This window comes from Vanessa cardui, chromosome 1, assembly GCF_905220365.1.
Source record: "Vanessa cardui chromosome 1, ilVanCard2.1, whole genome shotgun sequence".
Lineage (NCBI taxonomy): Eukaryota > Metazoa > Arthropoda > Insecta > Lepidoptera > Nymphalidae > Vanessa > Vanessa cardui.
Window position 1 is genome coordinate 10,490,480 of NC_061123.1, and position 20,377 is coordinate 10,510,856.

Below are 20,377 nucleotides of genomic sequence, written 5' to 3' on the forward strand. Positions count from 1 at the left end.
AAATAAGGTCAAATAAATGACTACGAAAAGTAAAATAAAACATGAGCTAGATGAAATCAGAAGAAAAGGTACTTTATCATGAATATGTACTTATAACTAGACTTTTACTTACAGGAACTCCAGTAATGGCTATCTGATGCATTGAATCGTTGACACACTTGAGAACGACTAGCATGCAGTCAAGCGCTTGTTGCAAGCCAGAGCTCATTGAACCGCACTCACTATAACGTAGTAGGTCCTGAAAAAAAAACATATTAGTTATATTTTTACTTTTCAATAACATTTAATTCAAGCGTACGTTTTAATACCTTAAGTAACAGTTGATATTTTGTGATTCTCTGCACTGGTTTCAGGAGATAGGCGGCCAAAGGTAATTTGTGTCCAAGGCGCTGCTGGCAAGCTTGCAGAAATAGATGAGTGTCCACTAATGTCTCTCGTAGTCGTTCCGACCGCGGGATGTTTTGGCAGTAGTAGCTGTATAGGCGGAAAAACGTCTCTCTCTGCGAACAGTTAAATAATTAAAAACTCTCACATCTGTTCTGTATTATTTCTTATAAATCAATATAATTACAAATATATCTTTAACATAGGCATCAAAATTATTTTCATAGTTACCTTTTCAACAAAACATAATGCGACGAGTTCGGTAGCCGAAATTGATCTCTCCAAGTCTTTTAAGAATATTTCTTGATGGAATGTAAATAGTTCGTGTAGATTTCCAAATAACACTTCCGTTTGTCCGACTAAGGCTGCTGGTAGGACGTGTTGATTTTCTGGTTTTTCAATTGCTTCTTTATAACCCTGTAAAGTACCAAATAATAAAGTATGTATATAAAAGAATGAGGCATTTTATGTATGAAACTTATACATAAACATAAATAATACAGGCAATAGGTCTGTAAAACAATACCGAGTTTGAGATTGTTGAATAATGACTTATTGTGTCACACCATTCTTTTAAACGTTTCTCGTAATCTTCGTATATAGCTTCCAAGCATTCACATTCAGATGGTGTTAAATCCTTCTGAAATTTTCGTTTCAAGTATTGTAATGTTGATGTCCAATTGTTGGTTGTAGTGTTTCTGGGTAAACTTTTTTGCTTTCTTTGATCAGAGTTTTGATACTTTTTGTAACTTTTAGTCGAGTAGGGATATTTATAGTGTTTATAGTTACAATATCTTGGAAATTTAGACGTTTTCCTGGATGGTAAAGTTGATTGTAAGCTGTGCACATAGCTGTTTGCATTACTTTTTCCACAGACAGACGAATTATTTTTGGTGTGAGAAATCGTCGAATAATGATCTTTAATAGTGTTATTCCATTCTTTCATTATCCTCTTATAATCATTTAAGATAGTTGTTAATATATCTTGTGAGTTTGTGGCACTATTCATCGTTTTTCTCAGTTCAGTGCAACTATTAGAAAGTAATTGAGAATCTTTAGTTATTGATGAATAAGATGAATATTCAGGCGTTAAAATATGAACATCTGTTTCACGACATCCATAAAGGGGATTTTTAACAAGTTCTGGTAAATCAACGATAGTCGGTGCTGTTGTTATGGATTCAGCAGTGTTGTCCTCAGAAACAGTTATAATATCAGAATCTGGTAAATACGCTATTTTTTCTTCAGTTTTTTTAACGTTATCATAACCAGGTAATGGTTTTCCGTAAAAGAAATTTCCAGTAAATGGTTCCATGTGAACTGGCTTGATATTTCGCAGGCGGCACTTTACACGATTATTTTTACCTACATCACTTATTGTTTTCTTGGCTTTTTTATTTTTTGATAATCTTTCTTTCTCGAATAAATTAATCTGATTAGTGTAATCACTGAAGAGGGTAGAGTCTGATGCGGCTCGCGGTAGCCGTTTGCTTTTTGTTGTGGAATTATTATTTTTTCTGTAATACCACGAGTATGAAGTTCCGACACTGAGATCCGCTGAAGACAGGTCGTATTTTCCGTATTTCATTTTACAGAGTGCGATGAGGTACAGAACGCGACCGAGAACCTGCACTGGCGAACACTTTGCGAATGTGTTAAATGCATTGCGTTCCGCTTGCTGCCTCCGCGTACTAGTTTGCGTGCGCCGTATCGAATGCATCAGAGGTATATGAGGCCTTGTGAGATGTCAGATGGTCCGTGACTGCCCACTGAACGTTCTTAACCATGTAATCCATGCGCTACTTCGAATATATTGACATATATAATTTATAGAGCGAGTAACTTATGGGAGATATCGCGCCATAGTAAATGGACTGTAACGTATTCTAGTGCGATCAAAATAAATATAAAGAGTTTTCCTGGTAACTTATGAAGAATACGAAGCTATTATTAAGGATAATTATTTTCTTCTTATTTTTCTATTTTAAATTGCACAAGTAATGTTTCTATTACTTACAGAGAGTATTGATCCAAGCTCTTGCACGTAAGCCCTTTCAGTTTGCAGCAGCTCAGCGAGCACGTGGCCGCGCCGTGAGCGCCGCGCCTCTGCGTCCTCTCCCCCTGAGCTTTCTGAACCTCCTGATGTTTCCATCTGTAAAATAATGTTTTTGTAAACAAACGCATCTACAACAAGATACGGCTTCCTGTTTAAGGTTATTTTTTATCACTTACTGTGTGTAAATGTGTATGATTTATCTGGTTGGACCTAAATATAATAAACAATCTTAAAAAGGGGCCGAGAAACTGCGTTTTGTTTATTTCCCTTGATAAAACATCTTAATCACAGTGGGTGCTATGAATCGTATTGAAATTATGGCTTCTTAGAGCTCCTTTGTAATTATTACAACTTAAAACAGTTGTTTGGGATCATTACAAAATACAACTAAATAATTAATACTGCAAACAAATTAATTTTTATACAGAATTTTGACAAGTTTACGCTTTTTTTGGCATGTTTCGTGAGACAATTGACAGATATAATTTGAAGAATTTGGTTTCGAGATCTTTATGAGGACGGTAAAAATACAAAAGGAACAGAAACATATTTTTAAATAATGTAATTGATGATAAAGCAACTAATAAAATAATTATTAAATGATATTCCTAATAATAATAAGTCATATTCAAAATTAGTTATACCATGTGTTCGAGTGCATAAAAACAAAATTTTGATATAAAGTGACGTCGATAAACGAGATTTAAGAGCGATTTCCGTTACTTTACCGTTGAGATGTCCGTGATGTTGTATAACTTTCACGCACGAAATGAAAAAATAATTTAATTATACACAAATTGTCCAGTGTTTAAGTTTTCAAATTACACGTTACTTTAAACACAGCTGATATTGTATAATTTTAATGAAAGTGGTAAAGTAATTTTGTAAAATTTACTTTTTAAATTTGTCCCTTAACATAAAGCTTAGTGTTAAAATGTTATTTTTGTTAAAATTACTCACATTTTTAAGAGGCTCAGAAAAATCCTTAACAATTTTGTAACCCGTTTTCAAAACAACATTTATAGTCTCCATGTCTTAAATTTATTAAACGCATGTATACATACACACTTATTACGAATAACTTTCACAAAATATAATTACAGAAAATAAATGTCACGCACGTATTTCATAATTTCGAATTTTCTAAAGTGAAGATGGTAGAGCGAGGCACATGCCGTGTGCCTTTTGCAGAGTGTAAGAATAAGGAACTGATGGCTGGGATGTGAAGGGGGCGCGGGAATATGTTGGGCCCGTAAAAAAAGTTGTTGCCACCACTTCATCGATGTACTGACGAGAAGTATGCTCTACTTTAGGTTACAGTTACTTAAGATATCATACGGGCGACAATGTAAATAAAAATAAGTAAGTATAAGAATATTAATTTTAGTATTCTTAATGTCTATTAATTTTAATACATAATCTATGTATATATAATTTTTGCTTTAATAATCTTTCAGTATAAAATATATTGAATATGATATTAATGTCAAACAAAACATACAAAACGAATGCATATGCTGTGTTGCTTACTAGGTCAGTATTTGATCAAACTTATAGTAGAGCATATTTTCGTTGTGTTTTTTACATCTGTTACAAAGGGCGAGCGCGTTGTGTACCGCATTCTACTAAGCACGTAATATTTATCGAATACTTGTGTGCGTGCCTGTACGAATGTAAGTGAAGCACACCTGCCGAGTGTGCCGTAGTTACTGGGGACGAAATCTTTGTCTATTATGCTCTACTGCATTGATCTCAACGGCTGTCTAAATCAAGGCACAATGTATATTTTTTTATTTCGAAACATCTGTGAGATTTTTTGTTTAGAGCGGACGCTCAAGAGATAAGCACGTGCTGCGTGCAGGAAGGACTTGGAAACATGAGAATATCCTGACTGTGGGAAAGAATGAAATTACCTAATTTGCGGCTAATGTACCTTAAATAATTTACAGTAATTTTTGAGCCCTCTGATACGTTTAATAATTATAATTTATATATATACGGTTTTTATATGTCATATTACCCATGACCCCAACAGACTCGCGGCGCACTTGAACTGATTGACCATATTATATCCTCAATTGCTACACAAGTGCGCTGGCGCAATGGCAAACGTAGTCGTAAGTAAAGAAGCAATAATATACAAAATCGAAAATAAAAGACACACATTTCTAATCGTATTTTTGATTATTCTGTGATATTGATTTTTCCTTACAAACCTTCCCTATTCTTTATCTACATAATATCGTTTAAAAATAATAATTTTATTATAATAATATAAATCCAACTAGAGAGTGTTTAATGAATTATTTTAAAACGATTAACAAGATGTTAGGTTAGTTACAATAGTAATGTTACAAGTATATTTAATATACGTACTAATATGTGCAATAGTTTTCTTAATGAATCAATATAAAAGATCTATTAAGATCTCTCGACACTGTGAACTAATTATAATCTTTGTTAAGCTAAAGGTTACAATAAAAACAGGTGAACAGTTGCGTAACTGACTTTGAACCGGGAAAAGGACCGTTAAAGTAATCGTCTACTTGAAACTCACACTGGTTCCATTGACAGCAATACAGAAGCGATATTAATTAATACGATTTTATTCAGTAACATCTTTATTTATATAAGACGTTTTTAAACACACTGTATATAATGTAAAATATGTATGTTTACAAGCTAATTGCAAGTTATAAATACACGAAGTCGTTCGTTAAAACGCAATTCAAGTTCGAACCTCATTTTTTAACGATGAAGTACATAGTTAATTCAAGCATGCGTATTAAATTTTAATTATTTGTTTTATAAAATAAGTCTACGTGCCATAAGTATATTGACACATTGATAGTTGACAGTACTTTGTCAGAAACCTTCACGGAAGTACGTTAAGTACCTCAAACATAAGAGATGAGTAAATTAATAGAATATAAACATTCACTCTTAATAAGAAAAACGAAATGCTATAAAGTTAAAATGGTACTTCTTGTTGAAATTCCAAAGCAAACCATATCCATTGCGGTCGCTAACATTTAGATTGTAGCCTTATTTCATGCGTAGATTTGTAGAAGCACATCAAGCTGGGTCACTTTATAGCCTAGTAAAGTTTCCATTACCGGCAGGCACAGTTCCAATCTGTTAAGATCAGTTATATGGTTTTATTTATTGCTTGATTCAACTATGTGAAGATTGATAGATGTTGATCATGTCAAGATACCACTGTTGTCCTCATTTAAACGATTAGACATGAGAATTGAAAAAGAAAGATTTACATTCATAAAACTATTGAAATGAATTACACGATTTCACGATAATTTGAGTTGTAATACTAAGTATTATTAAATATTGGTGCGTTCGTATTATCAATTACGTACGTACGTACTGAAACGTGACATACAATGATGAATTATAAAAGTATTTAAGGAATTACTGTAATTTGTAAGACAAAGCATGACTTTTGATACTACAATTTTAATTTTATACTAGCTGTGAGTAGTTATTGTTATACGTTTCTAATCCATTTGGACATTTATTTTAATTTTATAATTATTTTAATTCAAATTCATTTTACATGATATTCAATTTAAGCTTACACCGAAATAAACATTGCAGATTATTTTCTTTACGTTTTTGTTTACAATTTGAAATAAAAGGGGACACAATCATTTAATTTCTAAAACGTGTTATATCCATGAACTCACTAATTGTATATTTAACCTTACGCTCCTTCATTTTTATATTTATCAATCAGAACAGGAATGGTTTCTTGAATCATGTTCTTGAATCAAAGACTTTGACTATACAATTGTTTTATGTATTTTTTTGCATTCTATATTATATAGACGATGGTATTATCCATTTATAAAATTTGATACCATATAAAACATACTATCTGTGGAATGTTTTGAATGCTAATGAACACAAACAATAGTTGTTGTTTTTAGTTCTTTTGATGCTTAATTGATGTTGATATAGGCAATAAAGACGTCGATTAGCACTCCATTAGCAGACACGTCAATTAATGACACGGTATAAGATTTCTGGGTATGAAGCTGACTTGTTTTCTAATTGTTATTTTTATAAATACTGACGATAATAAATTACCTGTTTTCTTTTGTTTTATGTATATAAAACAAAATAAAACTTTTTATTTTCTTAATTCTAATATAAATGAAGATTAATTTAATATATTTTCAACATAAATTAAGTTTTAACTATTTAGTATGTATTAATTATTTAATGTGCACTTGTATAAAATATATATCCATATTGTAGTGCAAAATGAAACAAATAATGATATAATGTAATAATAAAAATCATACATTTGCTTTGCAGATTAAAATAAATATTTTATGAAGTGATTCTAAAATCAAAATATCACACCGGACATAAGTTTGTCAGAAGATCTGTTTTTAAATTTTAATGAGCATGTGTTATTTTTAAATGTAGCACTTAATTAATTTTGATACATTTACAAATTAACCACTGAAAATTAGGTATAAAGTTATATTAACACACGTTACTTTATTATAATTAAATATCCGTTTATTGTTACTTTCACAGGTATGTTATTTACATAGCGCATAATTGTGATGCTCATGTTAGTTTAGTAAGCATAAATGAAAAACAAACAAATTGCATCTTTAAATAACGCAAATGCAAATAGAGGTGACAAAAAATAATCTATGCAACCACAATCAGAGAGAAGTAGTATTTTTGTGTTCCGGTTTGAATGGTGAATGAACCACAGGCACAAGGGACTGTACATCTTAGTTCACAAAGTTGTGGTGTATTGGCGATGTAAGAAATTGTTAATATTTCTTACAGCGCCATTGTCGATGTGTGGTGGTGACCACTTACCATCAGGTGGCCCATTTGCTAGACTGCAAACCTACATTTAAAATACTACAAAGCAACTATAAATTCAATAAATTATATCTGTTGTTATCTTACATCAATATATTTTTTATTTTAATATTTATCAAATTGAAATTAGATCACATAAGAGGTTAATTAAAAGCGAATGGTATTATACAAGGACAATATGGAGAGAATCATCGACTCACTTTGTTAAATTTCCAATCGAGTTCTTCTAGAACTTGTACCCAGTTCATATGGTAACTTTTAGCGTATCGCTTCTCGCCATCTTGAGGAGGCCTCGTCACCAGATAATTCTTTCCCATTTTGGTTATTACTTGCTGCCTTAAAACTACACTCTCATCGTCTGATTGTTCAGATTTCGTCATAGATAAAGTCGAACCATCACATTTATTTATAATATTAAACATATTTTTAGGTAACCATTTTAGTCCGACACGTTTGAACGCTGACATATTTAGATACTAATGTTATTTGTGGAATCTGATATATAAATTCTGCGTGCATAAAATCGCTAGAAGGGTACATAAATATAGAGTTAAAAATTTTATAACGATAGAGTCGTTACGAGGTCGGAGTGCGTTCTTCCGGCAAGATTCTGTTGATAATGGACGCGAAACATACTAATGTAGCTAAACCAACGTAACATTTTGTTAATTTTCTAGATTACGTAAACGCTGGGAAGCAGTAAAAACAAGGTAACGTCATAATGATACAAGAAACTTTGAATATTGATTTTATACAACACTTCCAATTTGTTTTTGCGACCAATTTAATATTATTGTCATCGAACTGAAGCTTTAAGTTGGTAAATCTTGTTTATATTAAAGGAAATCAAACAATAATCTATACTGACATTATAAATGCGAAATTTCTGTCTGTCGGTCGCTGTTTCGAGGTCAAAATACTGAATCGATTCTTATAAAATTTTGTATAAAACAAGCTTGAACTTTACGAAAGGACAGGCTTTATATGCCTACCAGCTGAAACTAACTTTTAAATCGCGAGTTGTAACACGGCCGGATCTAGTACTTTATAACAGTAAAATTTTATCATAACCTTCATGCACCGTTTTTGTTATCTCAAATTATTTACGTTTCTTAATATCCTCATAAGACGAGATTGTTAGGAATATGTCTTATTCGTTAAAAATTACATATCATACAGTTAAAAAGTAATTATGGGATCAGCTTAATGTATAAAATATATATAATAGAATAAAAAAGATATACGAAACCGTTGAAAATAATAATAATGATACATAGATTAAGGTAATATTTTAGTTAAAGTCTTTTGATGAGCAAGTCAAGAGACGTAACGAGTTATGAATTAATTGCGATGACCCGGATGATCACGGTGACCGTACCGTTTTGAGACGAAACTCGACTCGTAGCGCCCCTACCAATAACCGGTCTGCGCCTGCGCATGCCAGGAAGTAGGGCAGTAGAAACTTGGAACCCACGTGCATTAACGACCTTCAAGACATATAACCGAAAACAAATGTTTCAGCACCAGTAATTAGTAAGTAATGATTATGTACAACACAACGTTTTGTGTATAGTGTATTAGTGAAAATGAAAGTTACTTTTTAGAGTTTTAAAGTTAGTTAATATTCAGTATACATTGTTGATTATGAGCGATATAAATAATATACTATGAATAGCATTAGCACACGGTCGACTACCTACCTAATGATGGAGTAAAACAAGATACGGACGAACTGCGACCCGGCGTTCGTGTCATCTTTAAAACACTTTCTCTAAGCCGGGGAATTTATTATCACATATTATAGCTAAATCGTAATTATTTATGTAAGAATTTGTGAACATATGTCTCTATATTGTTTAATAATTCATTGTAAATTTTTATGCAATCATGTGTACTTGATTGATGACACGTACGTACATTACTACGCTTTTTTTTTTAAAATAATTATTGCATAGTTTAAAATACGATGGTAGAATATGGACCAGTGCAACACGAATAAAAAATTATGTATGCAAACATTGCAATCTTTGCTTTTAGTGTATTGCGAAAAATAACTTTTAAACATATATTAATCATACAAAATGATTCTAACAATATTGTTTATTTTATAAACACTGATCTTTCACCTTTGCCTTACTCAATTGACTTATTACAAAACTGTAAAATAGTTACATTTCATAATATAAATAGGAAAGAGGTTTTATTTAGTAATCGATTTCATAAACATTACATTCATGTTATATTCTATACCAAAAATACAAGCGTTCCTTCTGTGTGTCATTAAAAGAGTTAAGTACTTAGTAAAGGTCAATGTATGTAAGTAACAGCTTGTAAATGTTTTATTGCTAAGACAGAGCTCCATTCTTCTGAAGAAGAAGATTTGGAGCTAATTTCGTGTATGTGTGTGTTATTTCCGTTAAGTACGAGATAAATAATTATACCATAAATGAATGCTTGGTCGGCTTAAAAAACACAATCTCTAACTAAGACACGCGTTCTTGCCACTGGGCCATCTTGGCTCTGTAAAATATGTAGCTAAGTTCAAACAATACGATGAATTCGTAGAAATACTGCTATAATGATATCCTATTTCTATGACGAATAGAGATACCATCGCTTACTTGCCTCCCACGGCGTAATATTTCCTTTCATAAAGTATCACACCGTCGAGGTAATTTAACCTTTTTGTTTATTATCAACTAGACCTAAATTATATAAGTACATAACTGAAATTTATTCAAGTTACGAAGAAAACGTAGCGAAATAATCTGTCGGATCAACATTGCTTACGAATGCGGCAGTCGAAATAACAGGAAATAAAATATTTCACTTACACTGGTTTGAAAGTAACTTGACTAGGTCGGGAAGTGTATGTCTGGTTTGCTCAAAAAGAGTAAGGAAGAGAGAAAAAAGTTATTACATAATGTTCATATCAAGCCTACGTACTTCCTAAACTTGTCTCATAAGGTGTTTTATTTTTTACTATCTTATCTATATCCATATTATTAAACCATTGTGTTTGTATGTTAAACTCGCTAATCTTGGGAACGTCCAAACAGTTTGAATAACTTCACGTTTGACAATTCGTAAAGTTTCCTTTAACTATTCTTGAACAATGTTTCAAACTTATATAACTTCCTGATACGAATTTGGGAACGGCGGTAGTATGTGTGGACGTAACCAAACTACGGACAAAGTACTTATAGAATGAAGTAACACATGTTTTTGCAAGAAATTGAAAATGAATGCAACCATTAGGCATGTATATATTTTAAATTAAAAGTTAATGCTGAGTTTTATTCCTTTTTAAAATTCTAATATAACATTTAATATTGCTGGAATAGGAGCTGCAGATGTCATTAGCGAGCCAAATAATGAATACTAATTGTTCTTAATGGATAACACTAATGATTTTCTGAACTTAACTGTTTGGAATTTTAAGAATAGTACATTATTTTAAATTATAGACAAAGAAATAGAAATCGATGCTGCGACATGCCCATTACTCATTGTATCTTCACGATTTTAGTCGAGTACTTAACGTATTATTAGAAGTATAAAAAATATATATTTTAAGTGATTTCTGTTAATTTCAGTTTCTTATTCGAACAATAATCTTTTGAATAACGATACTTATAAAAACAATGTTTCGTAGAATATATTCTTATTTATGGTATGATATTATCTATGGCATTTTGAAGTAGGTATAAATACTTTATCGCAGGAAGTTGAGTGTCCATTGAAGCATGTCTTCATGTCGTCGTAATATGTCGTAAACAATGGCACTAAAAGCTTGTGGTGTGGTGGTTCGCCGCGTAAGGACCGTTACCTATTGTATGTGCGTAAGAAAAATGTTTTCCATTTGTAAGAATTGTGGGAAAATCATTTGCAACCAGTAGATACGGGTTTCAATATGTCTCAGACTATTGCTTTAATTGCTGAATAGATTCTGTCTTTATACATTGGGTCTAACTTGTTTTAGGCAAATCCTATCCATTAAAACTTGGGAAACACAGTTATTCGGCAGGTAAAAATGGTTCGTCTCCATAGCAATCATTCGCCCTACAATATTAGATCGTATTGATTTTCAGTCATTAACATCCACGGAAATATCAATTGTTTGCCTCGATGTTTACTGTGTCAAATATTCAGTATACAAATGTTGGACTTCTGCCAAGAGCGTGGCCGAAATTTCGGCATTCTGTCAAGCACGCTGTCTCTCTGATTTTTAAATAAAAGCTTAGTTTATGCTTCAATCAACGTAAGTAAAACATTGGTTCCGTATGAGTCCTGGAAATAATTTTCAACCGTCTGGTATGATGTTATGAGTCATCGCTATCATACAGTTTATTGTGATTCATCAGACCCCCGACAGTTACAATATTGACCTTGCCTCGTGAATAAATAAAAACGGGAAGAGAACTTAGATACACGCGCGTCCGATAAATATAAAATCCTGGGAACCCTTCTTTGATAAGAGTAACATTCTCAAGTGATATTAACAACCTTTTGAATATTCAAGTGTTACTTAAAAATTTATATGCAGTATGCATGCAATAGGGTTCCCTATAGCTTGATCACTATTTTTCAAGAAACACTCTTATGACGTGGTACATATGTTAATTAGTACAGTAAGTTAAAAATCACTTTCCGACTTGTTCGAAAGAATTTCGACTATACCTATATCCGCAGAAAGCATTTGATTTGTCTTTATTTTATTTTGGCTTTTATTGGTGCAGAGAGGGCACAGATTATATCGCCAATGTCATGTGCGATTTGTTTTTAATAGGGAAAGTCTAAATTAAGAACAGGAAAATCTGTCCCTTATCCCTAAACCACGTTATAACTAACGCAAATGGGTTGTAGCAAGGACAAAATCGTAAGCAACCAGAAAATAAAGTATGATCACAACTAATATAATACGAAAGTGAGTTTATCTATTTCTTTATTACGCTTTTACGAATTAACAAATAACTCAACCGATCATTAAATTTTGCATACGATTCAAGGGTATATAATACACCCCCACATGCGGGCAGAAACAAGTATACATTCAACCGTTAGTTAAGAAAAAAAAAAAACCGTTTTAAAATTGTCAACTAGAACAATTCAGTCATTACACTTTCACTTGTTCTAATGGATGTTCAAATAAGCCATTACGATGTAACCTTTATTTACTGTAATTGATGGGTCGGTCGTTTTACGTGTTGGAATTTACAAAAAACCTTAGTGAGTAAGCTTAGAGAAATCAAATGGTTACCTTGCAGTTTACGTGTTGTTGATTGTTTGTCAATGTGACATATTAATTAAGACATTCTAGCATTCTTGCAACCATTCCACGCGGTCAAGATTTATACAGCAACTATTTTTAATTAATATTTGTAAATATTTAAGCATTTAATGTTATTAATCCTTCTATGAATTTCCATATAACAGGCGTTACTCTAACATCTTAAATTATTATTATTATTTATTAGAAGAATTATTACTTTATCAATATACTTAATTATTGATATCACTTATTAATTAGTTACGGGAATTTATAAATTGATGTATATCGTTAAATTAAATATAAATTGAGAAATTATTGATAATGTTTTGGTAGTCGTCAACAGGGTTGGATTGGTCTTTTTGTTGTAAATAAACAAATAAAAAAAATGTTTTATTGATCACGCTAAAGCTTATGAAACAAAAAAAAAAGTTTGAAAAAATCAAGAGTAAAGAGGACTGAACCTGATTGTTTTTGTTTATTTATACTCTTGTCAAAATTTAAAATGAAACCGTGTGAATCAATTTAAGCTACATAAGATATCTGAAGCGATTGCGAAGATCGCAGCCGCAACCCGCAAGCCGCATCCTCAGGCAGGCTACTTGAAACGAGTTGAACCGCAGCGGGTGGGAGCTAGGAGTAATCTCGTTAAGTGCTCGCTGGTACAATGACCCGAGCTAGCGATAACAAAAAAGCGGGCAGATGTGAGGTGCTCGGGAAGATTGATTGAATAAAATTACAGGTTACAGGGCGCTAAGTTACTTCACAATTTTGCTATTTAAAATATTCTCTATTATATCTACAGACTATTAGAGAATATTATATCCATCTATATCATTATAATATTATAAATGTGAAAGAAACACTGTCAGTCTGTCGGTCGATCGCCTTTTCACGACCAAACCGTTGAACCAAATTTGATGAAATTTGGTATGAAGTACTCTCTTTCTTGGAGTGAACTCAAAGAAAGGATATTGGCGACTTTTTTGCTTATCACTTGACTACCTGAAACGCGTGCGCAGTCTCAGGCGAAAACTAGTAATTATATAAGCCGAGTTAGGCTAGTTAGAGATAAAATTTCGGATTCGAATCGGGTCGAATATCATTGTTTCATGTGCTTAATTAGTGTCTATAATTCATTTAGATATCGCGATCAAGTCTTCACGTGTACATATAAGATTAGTAGTGGAGCACCATGGTGGAATAAGATAATAAAAAAAACCTTCAAGTTAAAAAAAGGTTTGTTAGTTACATATTAAAATATTTATAAATTCATTCAAAACCACTGTTTTATGTTGTTAGCTCTAATTATTAGAAAATGAAAGTTATTTAAATAAAACTGTATTCATTTGTACTCAAAATTGTATGTACATGTTATAAACAAATGTTAATTTAGATTATTATACAAATAATAAGGTAATATCACATAAGTACACCGGTAGTAAGCGCCCGCGTCGTAATGTGTTATCGCAGCTATAATTAAGACTGGTGTTCGCAAACACGCGGTTAGCACCTTGCTATAGAGGTTGGGAACGGAGATTGTCGAGTGTTTTGGTTACGATTGTTATATTTTTGACGTTGGATTTTTTACTATTCAAAATTATTCAGACAATGAACGACCTTATTCTTAAACGTTATTATGTAATTGTTTTTATTACAGAGTGATTTAACTCTTTTTGTCATTGATTTAACAATGAAAACTAAAGTTATTTAACAATGACATTGCTATAAAAGAAATGGATTTCGATGAAAAAATTTATAAATATAAAGCCTTACACAAGTCATAAAACTTACACCTGCGTAAAATCTTTATGTACGAATGTAATGTCTTGTACCATCAAAAGACGGCCTTGATCGACCTTAAATGAAAAGTATCTCCAAAGGTCAAAGAGGAGAGAAACATTCTAACCAATTACAGTTTAATTGATAATAATAATTTAAAAACGACGACATATGAATTGCTGATGAGTCTGTGTCGAAACCACAACTAAAGGCAAACATACCTCGGGGCTATACACCACGAAATCACATGAAGGTCAATGTGATTGTGACCAGTAATAATAAGCTGATTTGATAACTGATTTCATACTACAAATATTACGTCACGCAGCTTGCATCTCTATGAAATGATTTTTTTTAAAAAGAGAATATAATTACTAATTAGCATAATTCGCAACAATGACAGTTTGATATAAACAAAATATATTTATTCACTTTGATAATATCTTCTTGATGTGACACGATTACATTTATGAAAATATTTGAAAAATGTTTGGATTTCGAATATTTTATTTATAAATTTTAATCCATTGTGTGTACCTACTCTACATAATACTACATGAGCTATTAAGTTTGACCTTGAGTCCTTTGTCAAAATTATTTTCATTTAAATATTTTTAAAATCACTAAAACACTTTTAATTCACAACACTATCATCACTAATGTATTGACACTTCACACTTTCATGTTTTAATGTTGAACGTCTAGATAAGTTGTAAATTTTAAATACAATTCAACAATATAAACGAGTCCAACCGATGCATGTTCAAGGAAAACTGATGAATTAAAATCGTATAGTTTATAACGAATATAACTAATAATTATAACAATATTATCAAACGTTTAAATATTAAACAGATGAACAAAATTCGTTTACGTATCGTCTTAGAAGTAAAACCTCTTTAATTCGATCCGTGTCTTAATTTTGCAATGGCAATACCATGCTAGCTATTTTTTTTCTCAGTCTTAGTAATATCGCTTAGTTTGGCCTGAATATTTTGTTAGATGCAATCGACTTTGGCGGTCCGAAAACAAATTCGCATGAGTTATCCAATCCAAGAGCGTGAAAGGCCGGCCGACATATGGTAATATGGATGTTAGAAATTGGAAAACGGTGATCTGCTCGACGGTACTTCACATAATTGGAATTCGGAATACTTTATTTAGTAACATAACGTGTTTCTTTTATTTGGTAATTTAAAAATAAAAAAATGTTAATCATCAATTATTGCTTCTCACATTTAAGCACATAAGGTATGTTATTTTCACATATGAGGTCGATTTACCAAATAGAATAAATAGATATTATATTTAAATATCAACTCGCTGTGCACACACCGTCTGGCGTATTCGCCGCGCGCCCATGTTTACGTGTATATCTCCTCTTTTCCCGCGCTTTTGCGATCTGTGTCATTCGAGATGACAGATGCATAATTACACAGATAATATATATTTATACAAAATATAAATCTAATTTTCATTTATATGTTATTATACACCCGTGTACACTACAGGGTATCTAAAATATGTGACATAAATAAATAATGAAGTGAAATATCGCAGTGGCCGAGAAACATTAAGCTTATCCGAAAATTGTAGGTAAGGAGGTGAGTACCAAGGAGTTCCAATGTGTTTAAATTGCATTTGTAAATAATATTTTATCACGTCCTAAGCGGTGAAGGATCACATCTTAATAATTCATAACATTGGTATTAAAATTCTATTATATGTGTATCCATCATCCCGTATTGGAATAACGGGATAGGCTTAGATCCAAACTCCCCAAGAAATGAAGAAGAATTACAGGCTGTTAAAAAATATAATGCGAATTATTAGCTGCTTACAATTATTGTGGTATGAAGCAATATAAAAGTAAAATGCCGTTAATTCTTTTTTTTACCGTAAAAAAATACATAAGCTTGTGTCTTGTATTTTCGTTGTAGTTTATAAATATTCATTTGTAACGGAGGTTGATCGTTAACATTAACAACATAATTGCAGAAAAGAATTGTACTTGTTACACTTTACAATGTTTATTTTAATCGTTAACAAAACAAGAAAAGCCAAATGTTATGGCAAACTTATAATATTTCGAGCTAGAGTCTAGACCCTAAATTATTAATAAACGCTCGCTTGCAAAGGTTCTTTCGGTCCCCTCTTGAGATAACTTCCAGTATTGGATTTACGATTGCTATGGAATGTTTGAAATTTGTATACAAAAACCTATCTACTTTTGTGACTTATAAGATAATCTTTAATTTGACGTCAGACTTAATAACTCTCTTCAGCAGATAAATATTCGAAAACCGTTATAAATCATGAGCTCGTTAATCTGTAAACAACACAACAAAAGGGTTTCCCAGAAGCGATGCGGGTAGAAATTCCACTCTTATGAGCTTTCAGACAAAGCCGTGGAGTAAGGTAAGAAAAAAAAGCCATATAAAGTTTCACTTTCATTGTGAAACGAGCACTATTGTATGCGACACTGCAGCGGATGACGCTAGACGCCATTTTGTGGCAGCTTCCATTTAGAATTTAAGGTTTCAAAGGGTTGACCCAAAAAGGTTTTAAGCGAAATTATTAAAAAAAAGAGATAATTAATCTATATACAAACATTCAGAGACAAAACAATTTGTGCCATTTTCTTCTTTGTTCGTCGACCGTTTTTTTGTTTTTGTATTGAGGACTTTGTTGTCAGTATATAACAGTACAAAATATTTTCTAATGATTTAATAAACCTTTATATAAATATATTCTTCAGATTTTCAAAAATAATTAATGTCTATTATCGACCACTGGGGAACACTATTATTTTGAAATTTGAATTTACTTTGGACTAATGATTAATTAACTCACGTATAAAGTGATACTCTAACATTAATTTAGTTTACATAACTCGGTTCCAGTTTTATATTTACATGTTAATTAAGCCACATTTGAAATAACGGTAAAGGTTGTAGCATTAATTTAAATTAAGTAAACCAATATTTACTTGTTGGAAGTTATCAATTTAGTAAAAAGTAATAAGATTTATTTTTTATGTAAGACTATCTACAGTGAATAACTGTTATAATAATGATAAACAATGAATAATCAATTAAGACCTTAATATAAATAATTCTTATGTAAATAAATCGTTAAAGAAGATAAATAAGTTAATAGTGATAGAAAAACAATACGTAAAGTCTATCATATGAATAAAATTTATGTTCAGATTCTGTTCACGCTGATTTCAATTTTAGTTTTTTATCGAGTCAAGGAATATAAATAATAAAAACAAACGTTAATTAAAGTTAAAAATTAAATATAACTTTGTAATACCAATAAAATTATTATTTTTCATGTTTTCGAAATATTAAGGGTGAATTTTGAATGAACCCTAAAAAGTAAAAAATCGTGTACAAGTGAGTTACTTAGACGATGACGACGGGGGAAAAGCCAACCTGTGAATACCTAGGGGCGTCAGCTACGAGATGCTCATTAGTAGATTTTAAACCTAGGGTACAAAATAATAGTCAGCCGGCCTCATTTTTTATATAGTGAATTTCTCATCTATAATAATTTGATAATTTCATTTAGCATTTGGTGAGACTTTAAATGTTCATTCGAATTATAAGAACATCATTATTTATGAACCAACTGGTCAAATATCAAAACCTTGTATGTCACGTCGTAACTTCGTAATAATTGATTCAATTTTGGTAAGACAACTTATTTCTCAATGTGTTGCCAGTTAAAAGTTCAACTATTTCAAGGTAATTTTATTATTCTTGCAATATATAAAATAATTTGTTAATTATGTAGTTAAAAATAGAATATCTATAATTGTTATTCATCTATTACTTAACTTAAGAATTTTTTATGTATATTTAATCATATGTATAACATATTTCTAGGTCATGATTATACCTAAAACGTTTGCTGTAATATAAAAATAGCAACTCAAATATAACTTTTGCATTTAAAAGATCGCAAAACCTATTAGTAAATTAAGTACTTCATGGATAGCCAAAATAATAAAGTAGCGTATTATTTACTAAGGTAATAATAATAAAATAGTTAGCACTAAGTTAGCACTTGAGTAAATTATAATTGAATATAGCATCGTATATGTTGCCATACAAAAGGGATTTTAGCGCCACTATGACGGTACAATATATTATTTGATGTCAGCCTTTTTTTGGTAGGTACACATTGTATAAAAATATACCTATAGCTATATATTTTTCTCTCCTTATGAAACTCATAAGTACCAGATTCCTTAATGTTAGGGCTTCTGAAAATGAACGTTTCGTGGAAATTTTACACTTTTTTACCTTCCAAAATATTTATATATTCTACCACACCAATTTTTCATTTATAATTGCGTTTCTATTCAACGACAGGAAGAAGATTTGGTGACAAAAATTTAATTAAAATGAGTTTAAATATCATATCATATGTATATTTACTTATTTGCTTAATTTCGTTTACTACATTACACTTCCTAATAGATAATAATGCGACCCTGAAACCACACTGATATACATATACGGTGGGTGAATGGACACATGAACATAGACACATGTGTCTAATTTTCTATCAGGATGTTTTTCTTTACCACCGAATACGAGAAGAATATAAACACATGAAAACTTGTGTCAGTTCCGCTTGTCCGGGTTTGATGAAATTCTTCGATGCACATATTTTAAATGAAAATGATTGATCTTTAAATAAAATTCCTGCGAAAGTAAATTATCATTCTGTGCGGTTTCGATTAAACGAGGTCTGTGTGTCAGTTATGAAAGGAAATAGCCTATTTACAAAGACCTATGATCTTTACATATATTATATTATATATATCTATATATAGGAAATATCATTACTGTTTACAGTGGTTTAATGACAAATATTTGATATAACATTACAGTAAAAGTACGTCCGAAAGGTCAATGGACTTCGAATTTATTGGATTGTTAAATATTTACTGAAAGATAGTTAACGATTGACAGTCATCAAAACAGGAAATATTACGCATTCGATATTTGATTTGAATAAATATATATTTTTTTGTATTAACAAAAATCGTGTTAATTTTATTAAAAATTCAAGAAAAACGAAAGTTAGAATTATTTTAAAATACAAAAACGATCGAATTATACACTCAACAAAAGACTCAAATGAATACGATACTGTTTTGACAATAATACAAACATAATTTCAAAAACCTATAAAAATAAGTAATGTCCTTTTCTTTTTGTTTCCAAATCCCTATTTCTTGAAACAAACGCATGTAGTTCTTCCTTTCGTATAGAGTTAACTATTAATCATGATAAATATACCTTATCACTACAGACGCAAACGTAGTTAGGATTGCAGTAAGCGCAGTCGCATTCCGCGCATTCGCTCCAGAAAATCTCGCCGTTACAGCCGAGCCGGCTGCCGGTTTCCACGTCCACCCACGTCGCTCGCTTCATCAGGACGATCACTCACAATGGTTATACACAGTCAACCATAAATCATCACAGGTCTTGAAATATTTTTGATAAATAAATCACACACTGCACAAATCCAATGCAAGTAATATGGTACGTAAACAAAAATATTTATCACTCAAAAATGTTCCCGTTAGAAGTTTGTGAGATGATGGATAGGATCGCGAGCGTGGCGGCAGGACCGCCGCGCTACGGCTCATCGAACAGACTGCGAGTGCTCGAGTGCTGGCGGCTCGCGCTGTGCAGGGCGCGCATACGTCCCCTGGCGCTCACCTACGTGCTCGAGTAGGAAGTCCTCGACAGCACTTACTTCAAAATGTTTTTAAAACAACATTTTTCTACACTAAAATAAAAAAATAGCACAAACGAAATATATTCGCTGTTCCGTTCTGAGAAAAATCTATCATTGAAATGTGAAAAATATATATAAAGAACAAACGATATAGACTTAAAATAAATAATAAAATTACATTCATTCTCACAAAAACATTCACAGTAATTGAGCACCGCGATCAGAAATATGAAATGTTTTATTTGTTTTAATTTTAA

General features: G+C 31.5%; 1 protein-coding gene across 10 annotated transcripts in view; it reads right to left on the reverse strand.

Moving 5' to 3' along the window:
• The window catches only part of LOC124531140 (guanine nucleotide exchange factor DBS-like), an 81,407-nt gene that overhangs the window by 7,281 nt on the left and 53,749 nt on the right, over positions 1 to 20,377 (reverse strand). For 9 of the 10 annotated variants that reach the window (XR_006966497.1, XR_006966496.1, XR_006966499.1 and 6 more), the window contains exons 12-15: positions 2,402 to 2,536; positions 616 to 801; positions 309 to 500; positions 113 to 238 (exon numbers count right to left, since the gene is read on the reverse strand). Coding sequence is in view for 6 of the 10 variants with exons in the window: in XM_047105610.1 (XP_046961566.1) it covers positions 113 to 238; positions 309 to 500; positions 616 to 801; positions 2,402 to 2,536 (639 nt within the window). In the remaining 4 variants the exon portion in view is untranslated. The remainder of the gene's footprint in view (positions 1 to 112; positions 239 to 308; positions 501 to 615; positions 802 to 2,401; positions 2,537 to 20,377) is intronic. The other variant, XM_047105643.1, reaches the window with a different exon arrangement.